The following is an 11,089-nucleotide window of genomic DNA, read 5'->3' as shown; positions in this document are numbered from 1 at the left end:
AAAATAGCAATATTTACATATTTTATGCAATATAAATTTTCATGAGGATGGGTGACGTTTATAACCTTAAAATGTTATATTACTTCTAATTTTTTTCGAATGTAAATAAATTTTGAGCTTCAATTTTTATAAAACATTAATTTAATTATAACATTCAAAAAGAAATAAGTAATTGTAGGACGAAGTCATTTTACAAGTAAGTTGAACTATGAATATCAGTATTGAATATTAAGGTATCTAAAACATCATATTCGGGCAAAATTATTTAGAAAATACTTAGCAAATAGAAAATTCATTTAGTAAACGGGATGAGCGAAAAGTATGTATATAGTACATCATAAATGGTTACATTACACTTAAACTGAAAATGCGGACTTAATTGAACTTTGACAGTAATTTGCAATACATACGACAATCCAATAAATTATTTTTCATTTGCAATTTTTAAATCATATAAAACATTTGCAAATTTACCCAGGGCTTTGCGATCACGTGTTAAAGGATTATTACTCGCTTGGTTTCAAAAATCAGGGGTGCTGAAAATGACAAAAAACTCAATATCGCGTTTTAAATATAAGCAATTTATAGAATTAGAGATGGTATGGAATGCTATACTATAATATGAGTTATAAATTACTGAAATTAGAAATTTTACTTATTGCTTGTTCGTAAATGATTCATTTCACCATCAAATAAATAATTGTTGTGTTACAGAATGTCAAAATTATGTTGAAATACGAAAATCACTCAAGAATAATTAGCAACTGTTTTAAATTAAATAAAACCTAAAGCTGAGTCGAATTAAACAACACAGTAACAAATTATAAAAAAAGTACTCATAATGTCGAATTCGATGAAATCCGTAACCCACGGTTCATATGTGCCGCCCTCGTTACACCCCGTGTACATGGGTGCATTGCCTCCGACAAAGAGTGGCGTCGGATCGATGTACCAGAACTACCACGTGAGTTACTTCCAAAACTATCGGAACGAGGTGCTCTCCAGGTTCACTATGCCCGAGGGACAATGGGGGCTGATGAGTTCCGCCTATACCCCCAAACCCGACCTGGTCGCGGCTAACCGCATGGCAGACTGGCGCTCGCTCGACAGCCCCATGCAGAACATGACACAGGTGATGGAAGCGGACGTCTTGATGATATAAATTATTTCGGAAATTAGTGAAAGATAGAAAGGTCTTAATAAATCAGCAGATGGACAGGGCTATTAAATATTCACTTACCTTCGATATTCTCGGTTCTCTCAAAGCCTATTTTTAGGGTACTAAAGGAGCCTCGTTATATTGCGAACTCAGCAAATCTTTTATAAGCTTTTAAGAGGGAGTTTTCTTTTAACATTCATTATGAATTAAAACCATATTAGCCCAATTTTTAAACTGAAAAATTGAGTGAGTAGACTTTAAGCGTTGATGTAACTTCGTTCTCATCTAGGACTATGTTGTTACATATTTTATATTTCATCTATATCATATTTTGAGTATTTTCATAAATTTATCAAAATATTTTACGATAAAATTATTGTCAAGTTTTAGATGTGTTAATATGTATAGCAAATTGTTGAGGGGCGTAGGAATGTTAGAAAATGCGAATTATTTATCATTAAGGAACATTTTAATTTAGTCCGTAGGTAAGTGATTACAGCAATGAAATTTGCATTAGAGATATCGGGTTTGATCCCTTTAGAGATGCCTGCTGTTAAGCAGTAGTGACATAGGTTTCAAACTTACAGAAATATAGATAGCAGTATGTTTTCAAGTAAAAATACCTTTACCCGGCATTGCTGCATCAATAAAAATTTACAACTATTATAGAAATTGTAATAATAAAATTTATCATTATGAGATGGGACAACAATTCTGGTTGTTATTTATTAAAACAGATGCAACTAAGTTAAATCATTAAAAATGCTGATAGAATCTTTCAGTTCAGATACAATAAAAAAGTCGTTAATCCGGTGATTTAAGATTTATGAGAATTACCAGTTAATTCACTTTTATAATTTTTAATGGTTGTATGATGTCCGGTGTTCCATGGCGTAATTACGCCGTAACTGTTAACGGTTAAGCGCACCGCCTCTGTGGTGCGCTTAACCGTTGGACGACATCGCTCTGGCAACCTGATATCGTGCAGCAGAGATATCCATTTTTACTTCAAAATATAAATCAAAAATGTTTTCAAAAATAGCACATTTAGAGTACTGGGTGTGAAACTGGAAATAGAAAATCTTTCACACTAATGTTCCCTGAATCGAGTTGCAGTTAAGTTGAGGTTACTAACCTGCCCTAGGGCTATACTACCCATTATTAGTATATATAATAATAATAATAATAAATAATAATAATAATAAATAATATATAATAATAATAATAATAATAATAATAATAATAATAAACTAGGTGTAAACGGTATTTTATAAAGATTTTTTTTTTGTAAAGATGCATGAAGACCCATTATTATTTTATCTGTTGTCTAGATTTTGTAGAAATTCAACGTGTGAAAAATTCACATTATTTAGATTATTTGAGAGTTTGCAAATGTATATAGTTTCCATGTTACAAATGTTATTTATTTATTTATTTATTTATTTTAAATATATAGCCCACAGATTTCTTCTAAGAGGACTCAAAAATACAATTATTTTACATAATGAATTACAATTAAAATATATACAAAATTACAATATATAGTTATTAACATAAAATGCTCAACATAAAGTTACATATAATGCATAAGGTAACAATATTATATATAAACAGAATAAGATAAAATGAGATATTTGAAAAGAAAATAAAAAGGTTAACTTGTGCAGATGGAGATTATTTGATTAGGTGAAGTGTTGTGAATATCTATTTCATTATTAATTAAGTTAAAGTTAGAGGACATAAGTAAAATAGGGAGAATTAGATTTAGGAGTAGGATAATTGAAAAATAATTGAAACGCGTAGATAGCCTTGGAACACTAAAGGATAGTTGATTAAGAATAAAAGGACAGTCTATAGAATTATTGCAAAGTTTAAATAAGAACATAATCGACGAAGTAAGATAAATCGACGTGAGACAAGGAAGGAATACCAAATTCTTATAGTAAAGTGTTTGTGGTCAGTGATTCTGTTATAAAATATACATAACGGTGATCAAAAGATAATTGGTTAAATACAAAAAATATAAAATGAAATAAAAATTTAAATCAATTTAAAGTATTGAGTATTTTTCAGTTTGTATTTAGACAATGTGTAATGTGATTTTTTAAATATTTTCTGTTGAGATATTCATTATCACGAATATTATTAAAAATGCCAATCATCGAAGCATCTATAAACGTTTTGAGTAAAGTTGTACGTATCTGATCATAATAGATTTTATACTAATTTTATTTGTTAGAATTATTATGTTAGACCTTTCAAAAATACATTTTAACTCAAAATGTTAGTTTGAACGAATTTATTGTGCGAATTTATCTACTGAATTTTATGTTAGGCCTACTTTTTATTAACAAACCACAAATGTATGAGCGTTGATATTGTAGGTAGCTATATAAACTCAATAATGTATATGAGTTCAAAGAAATACTTATATTTAAAAATAATAAAAATAATAATTATTATTACTGAAAACTTAGGTTTCGAAAAATTTTACTTTGAAGCAAATACTTTTGTATCAACAATTTTCATTACATTTTTGTGTGTTCGTATATGATGATATAAATATTGGTATGCTATGGATATATATAATTATAGTAGGTATATTCTATTTCGTATGGCACAAACCCCATGAATACTTTATATTTAATTACATCAAATTGATTGATGTTTCTTAATAGATGAGTTAATTAATAGCCCGCTAAAATGTACGTAATTACATTTCGAGCTGTATTTGACAGACGTATCAATATCACCAATCAACAACTGTTATGCTATTAATTAAATGACCTGTTCATAACAACCTCAATGTAGCTATTTGTGCAAAGATGATCAATATTATATAAATAACGCGAGTTTTTTACAATCTTGATTCTATCGTAAATTTTTAATTACAGTTTCCATTTGCCAGGCTTCATAATTTTATTAATTACGCTGAAAATATTGCATTGGAATTTAATAAAGCAAAGTAAAGTAAAGAACGGTAAATAAATCAAAATAAAGAAGTTGGATTAAATTATTTTTTGAATGTGATAGAAATAGTGTAGGGCGGGGCATAAATATCCAATTTAAATTTAAGTAATTATACTGACAAAACCAAATGAACTACATCACAACACATAATAAATATCAAACAAACAACTATCGCACTATGATCAGTAAAATTTCCTGTTAATTTCTAATTATAGATGTGTTTTTTTACTATTTTTCTAAAACTTGTCATCTGTCCCTTTTTATTGCACAGAAGGGTCAAAAAGAATAGCCAGGGGGCAAACAGATCCAATGGTCTCTTCTAAATTTTACAGGGATTTTACGAAATAATATCTACAAAATTCAATCAATGCAAAGAATAATTTTTATAAACACATTTTTGACAAAGATAACTGTACATAAACTTGATCTGGTATTTCGTCAAAAATATTCATAAGCAGAGTTAGACTCACTATTAATTTAATTTATTTCTTGTAAAATTATTTTCATCAACTGAATTTACATTTTGATTTACTAATTTTTACTGTTTACACCTTTCTAGGGTAAGGGTTCGGTTCGCTCATTTTACCGCAAATGGTAGGGGGTTATTTAAAAACATCTGTTTAATATAACGCAAAATTAACAATACATCGTATAAAACAATTCAATGTGGTATACTTAAGGATTGCATTAAGATGTCGTAAACTGAACAACAGTGCTCACAACTGAAAAAAACGAATAAAGGAATTTTTTTATAGACTTTCGAATATGCCCATTTATCTTCTGATAGCGAAGTTGCTTGATTTAAGTCGATGGCTAATTATACATTGTTTCCTTCTATTTTCAAATATTGTTAGATATTGGTTCTGGACCTTTTTACCCGCGAACTTTTAAGCTCCGCTTTATATAGCAATTCTATTTATTATAATCGCCATATGTAGGTAAGTGATGAATCCATGAGTTGCCTCTCGTGAGTCATTAGGTTAAGTCAGTGGTTTCCAACTTTTATTGGAGAGCGCCCCTCTGCTCTAACGAAAAAAAAAGTTGCGCCCCCCTCAATTTTTTCAAAAATTTAATTTTATAAATACTTGACTGATAACAACAGACTACAAATTAAAATGCAATATTATGTAAAATATGCATAAAAACTAATTATTTTTTGTTTATTTTTTAATGTAATTTAAAAAATTGTGGGTTATTTTCAAAAACAGTATTCCAGAAACAGATGTACGCGCTCCCCTAAGAAGGCGCGCTTCACAGGTTGGAAACTGCCGGGTTAAGTCTTAAACACACAGGTTGAGTAGTTTTGATTCGTGTTGAATCACATAAAACAAATTGTTGCATTATATTTTATATTCAATTTTATGGCATTGCTGCTCTAATAGAAAGTCATCACTATTACAATAATTGTAATAATAAATTTCATCACATAGAGATGAGACAAACTGCTTGGGTTGCCATCTATAATAAAAAAAATAAACGTAGTTTGTAAGAAATTCATCACAACAGCTCATAGAACCCGTAAGTTCTGATCGCTGTTTAAATAAATAGATCAAGAAAAAAATATTCAATTTAGTTTTTCGCAATACAATCAAATATTTGGTTACAAGTTGTACGACTCACAAAGGAATTACATAACACTTTTGCATAACATTTCGTATTGAAAATCAACAGCGTAACGGATTACCACTAGGGAACCTTTTGATCTCTTTTTCCTAACACTGTGTTTTAAAAATACTGAATAATATAATGACAGATTGTAATTCATAGAAAGTAAATAAATAATATTTTTTTTTAAAAATCAAAGAAATTGAATGCTAGTCTGTGTTTAGTTCACGCTGCAGTCAACTAAGGTAACCCACGTACAACACGGTAGTTACGTTCCAGAAAACTAGCGTGTTATGTGAATCCGTGTTATGAAGGACAAAGAACTAGTACAAAAAGAGGGTTTACGTTCCAAGAATGATAAAAAAACATGCTACATATCATGATTTTATAATAAATATTGTTACATGTATTTATTTTTTAAGAAGTAATATACATTACTGGAATTATATGATTCTTTCGTCATAATTAACAAGTAAGTGCTATCCAACATGATCCTTTTTTTGCAAGATATCCTCATTCTCTGAGCTGTTTTCTATACTATCTTCAGATCCGTGCATTATTTTTTGCAAAAAATTATATTTGCGACTACTTCCTTTTAACAAAATGATATTTATATATTTAACACAAAGTAATCTTTATTAAACTTTTATGCTCATTTTATTTTAAAATTTGCTTAAGAATTATTTAATATATTGTTCGGATAATCATAGAATTTTTTTCGATAGAACGTACGCGCTCTAATAATATCAAATGAGTTACCTTTTGCACTAGTTTTATCACATTTATTGAGCTATTGTACGGCGATTTTACTAATTTTAGATTAAATAAAGTTTGTTTTCATAGGTTTCACTATATTTCTTATTTTATCAAAACTTTCCTCAATTTTTGAACCGTGTTATGCAAACCCGAATGTACCCTGTTATGAGGGGGATGATCTCAATTCTAAAACCGTGTGAGAGCGAATCCGTGTTATAGAAGTACCGTGTTATGCGGGGATTACCTGTATATAATATTTTACTGATAATATAAACGCAACAAAATACACTAGTCATATGATACACAATCTACCTAAAGATTCTATTCCCGCGTTAATCAACAACACAATAACGTAATTCTCATAGAACAAATCTTATTTCGTCGCGTAGGTAGACCTAATCCGCCGCCTCGAAGTGGATAGTTTCTACAGTGCGTGTCAACGTCACCGCGAACAATACAAGGATCACACCGGACGTTTGCATCCGCTTTCCTACTTCCAAATAGCGGATACGCCGTGGCATTGCCCGTACAGCCCTGAAATAGCGTACATGCGAACACCCACCCGATTCTCGAGGCAGGGCGAGGTGCCCGTCTTGCCCAGAACGTTCGAAAGGGTGGGGCCGTTCCCTGATTTACCACATCGAACGCTCGTCGGAACCTATAGTAAGGCGACAGACACGACCTGGCGCAAAGGATGAAATTTATTTCAGTGGAGAAAATTTTATTATTATTATCAATTACGCTTTACAAGTTTGGAGATGTGATTATGTTACGAATAAATAAAATCGAATAGTGGATTTTCACGTTCTTGTTTGTTTTGTAAGCTATTGATAATTTATTGTTTAATTTTTACATTGTAATATTGTTATAAATAATTCTTCAAAGTTTTTTAAATATGACGAAAACCTAAAGATTTATTTAAAAAAAGAGTGCGCGTAAGGTTCACACGCGATTGAAGTAAAACTTATTTGCTACTGTACAAGATGGCATTTAAGTAAATATAAATACATCATATAACAATTTTGAATAATGTTTATTAGTAATATGGTAACACTCGTGATGCACACATTTTTTAATGTCAACCATTATACAAACTCATATAATAATAAATTATAAATTTATAATATCATTAAAAATATTTATAATATTTGAAAACAATAATGCAATTAAAGTCATACGACATGATCGGTTTGTCATTGGAATTAGCATCTAGGACTTGAATCTTTATTAGAGAAATAAAGTACTTGCTGATTAATAAATTCTATAATATTCGCTCACACAGTGGACAGCTATAATATAACAATCTTGAATAATTTCATTAACACTAGCAATGAATACACTGCATAGATGTCCATTAAAAAGTATATCTGTATATAAATGATACACAGCTACACAAACTATTGTTGTGCTTGATCTTTTTTTTAGAGTAATAAATCTGTATATCAATTTATTCTTCATTATTTATAAAAATACGCAACTTTCTAATACTTAGCCATCATAACTTCCAAAAGTGTCTGAGATATAATTCTGAAAAAGATATATCTTCGGTATGTTAGAGTAAAGCTGTACTGCTTTAATATTTTTTAATATCTACAAAAATGCAGAGCTGTTTGCTTGTTTAAACAGTTGTAGTATCTGTCTTGCATATAAAAATAATTTCCATTTTAATAAGCTCGAAATATATAGTAACTAAGAATAATGCAAATTATTTCAATAAACTTATGTTACGGGAGTACGTTTCTTACACGGCACAGATTTTTTATTTGCTTTATTATTTGCACTATAATATAATTATAGTGCTATAATATATATATTATAATTATGGGGGATGGGATAAAATATTCTTCCGATCCAGATATTTTTTATCAACTCAATATTTGTACTAATATTTAACCTTAAAATGTAACGACATGAAACCGAAAAATGAACAATATACTTCACGCTTTCGGTGACGTACGCACGTATAAAGTCACGCGTACAAAGAAACCTCGCAAAAATACGACGACCAATCAGAATCGACCCGTATAGAAATGATATCATCGAGAGCGAATGTCCAATCATTGGCACTTGACCTTGCCGTAACTCACTTCCGTTGCATTTGTACGGATTTACACCCTAGTCGCGCCTAAAGAAGTTTTACTTCAAAAATTTCCTTTTTTATTATTCTTTTGTGTATAACTCTTTCTTTGCGTATAATTCATTTTATGCATTTTTTCATTAAGTAATTTTATACATATTTTTTTGAAATTTCTTACGTTTCATTATGTTCTACTTTTTACATCTTGATCATTTATAGTGAAAACTAAAAACTATGATTTGCTTCGTTCGTTTTTACGTTCAAGTTAACAAAAGCTGGTACTTGCATGAATATATATTCAATATTGAAAAATTTAAAATAATACCTCGTACAATATGCTTGATAGCGATAATTGTACTCAGTTAATAATATAAGTATTGAAAAATGAATTGAATTCAGTATAATACAGTAAAGCAAATTGCATGATATTGCCCATACGTATACATAATCAAGTTATCAATAAGAATTGAAATTCAGCAAATTAGATAAAATATTCAAGTGTTTATTTCGAAAATAAAATTTTGCTTTCACTGATAAATAAGCAATACTATTTGCAATTATTGTCTTCCAAAACGTGTATAATATTTTTAATTGTATAAATTAAATTAATTTGTTCAACACAATTTATTTAATCTATTTCGTGTTCTAACAAAGTATTATATTTAAGTGTGGACGTCAACTGTAATCAGTAGCTATCTACGAAACACCGCAAAACGTACAAATGATTTACCACAGATTCTGATTAGAATCGCTCAAGCTTACTGCAAAATACTTCAAAACTTTGATGAATTTTTATAATTCAACCGCTTATCGTAGACGTAGACTTATAATATTTTAGTATGTTATTTCAGATTACGAAATGTATCGTTATACTATGTATCATGTATATCATCAAAAAATTTTTTTTCAGCATTTAATTACCAATAAACGGTTTTTACCAGAAATTAATCAACACGATTCCCAATGAAGATCTAAATCGATTAAAAATTTTGGTCTAAAAAGTAGACGAAAAATTTTACACTTTTCTGCCAATTGCAAAGAAACGGCTCGGCCGTTGCACAGAACTGATACACGATAGTTTTCATCGAGTACCTCGAATGGCTTTTAATTTTATTATTTGGTTCCATTTCTTGTTGTATTTGGAGACTGGATACGGCAGTAACCATTTTCATAACAGCTAAACCTTCCTGTTTTTGAGGTAGGGTCCAGAGGGAGAAAGATGAAGTATGGTCGTTCTAACAAGTTCACATTATTGCTTGAGTCAGCGCTCCTACATTAACATAGAGTCAAAAGTAAGTTTTTTGGTTTAATTTATTTTATCAACTGTTACTTTTACTGTTACATGATTTGTTTTCTACTTAGTCTACTAAGTTTCTACTGAGTGTCTCATCCAGCCACCAAGTAAATTGGCGATTCAATGATTTAGTACAGAAATATGAGAAAACAATTTAATAGCGTACATTTTATTTTATTTTCTTGAATATTTTATATTGGTTATAAATTTCACTTTATTTTATGAAAATGTGTTATCCATTGTCACCCCAACACTATGACCTTGAATTAAATAGACTACTTTATCAGCCAAGTTAGCAGAATTCAGGTCGCATTCGAGACCCTTGTTTATAAAATCCAAGGGATGAATAAATTTACATCTTTCATATATCAGATTAGAATGAAAACGGTATTTCTACATTTAATGCGGCGATAGAAGTTCCACGAATACAGAAACAGCAACAAATATTGTTTAATTAAAATACGAAGTAATTCACGAAACGCAGGTATGATGGGAACAATTCGAGTAAAAGTTTGCGTTGCAGAACACGTTGGCCAGAAAATAAATAGCACCCGGAAGATCTAATTAATTAATGAAATTTGTATGCGTACTGCTAATGAAATTGTTACAAATATAAATTTATTACGTTATGTAATCATAAATGCGATAAATTTTAGTATACAATTAAAACCCTAAGCTATGAAAATGAAATGAAGAATAAATTTTTAACCTATTTTTAATTAAATTTTATAAAAGTTTTGAAATTCAAGGTTTTTTAGAATTAAACGAAAAATTATAATCAATACACATTTATAATAAAATTATGTTAGTTTTCTTATAATTTCTTAAGTATTGACATACTCCTACTGTATTAACAAAACTATAAAATAATTACATAATTATCTGATATAGAAAATATTTTAGTTTTAATTTTTATACTTTAAATTTAACCCTCGCCTTCGGTACTGATTTGGACCTTGTTTATTTTTTCCAAAGTGTGAAAATAGATCAGAAAGTCAAATACAATAGTCAACTATTGGGTTTCCGTTTGAAAAAAAAAAACTTAGTTAAGTAAAATCACCGCAGCAGTTTATATGACTCTAGAAAAAGTTCTGATCGCTAAGGTACAAAGTAGCAATTTTAAGTTAAGTAAAAATAAATACATCATATAACAACTTTGAATAATGTTTATTAGTAATATGGTAACACTCGTGATGCACACATTTATTAGTGTCAACCATTATACACA

At 29.4% G+C, this 11,089-nt stretch overlaps 3 protein-coding genes across 3 annotated transcripts in view; all 3 read left to right on the top strand.

Annotated features, from left to right (window-relative positions):
* Positions 1 to 11,089, top strand: part of LOC113366224 (RNA-binding protein Rsf1-like) — a 187,348-nt gene that overhangs the window by 24,322 nt on the left and 151,937 nt on the right. The gene's annotated exons all lie outside the window — the stretch shown is intronic.
* LOC113367108 (UPF0573 protein C2orf70-like) lies at positions 842 to 1,203 on the top strand. The gene has a single exon (XM_026608737.1). The coding sequence runs from the start codon at positions 842 to 844 to the stop codon at positions 1,160 to 1,162; it is 321 nt and encodes a 106-aa protein (XP_026464522.1). The 3' UTR covers positions 1,163 to 1,203.
* LOC113367107 lies at positions 2,742 to 7,257 on the top strand. The gene is made up of 2 exons (XM_026608736.1): positions 2,742 to 2,750; positions 6,880 to 7,257. Exons 1-2 carry the CDS (start codon positions 2,742 to 2,744, stop codon positions 7,186 to 7,188), a joined length of 318 nt encoding a protein of 105 aa, XP_026464521.1. The 3' UTR covers positions 7,189 to 7,257.

This window comes from Ctenocephalides felis, unplaced genomic scaffold (assembly GCF_003426905.1).
Source record: "Ctenocephalides felis isolate EL2017-DRISC unplaced genomic scaffold, ASM342690v1 CF-g0.4_SCAFFOLD_01170, whole genome shotgun sequence".
NCBI lineage: Eukaryota > Metazoa > Arthropoda > Insecta > Siphonaptera > Pulicidae > Ctenocephalides > Ctenocephalides felis.
Note: the sequence above shows the minus strand (reverse complement) of the source record. Positions and strands in the feature narration are given on the sequence as shown.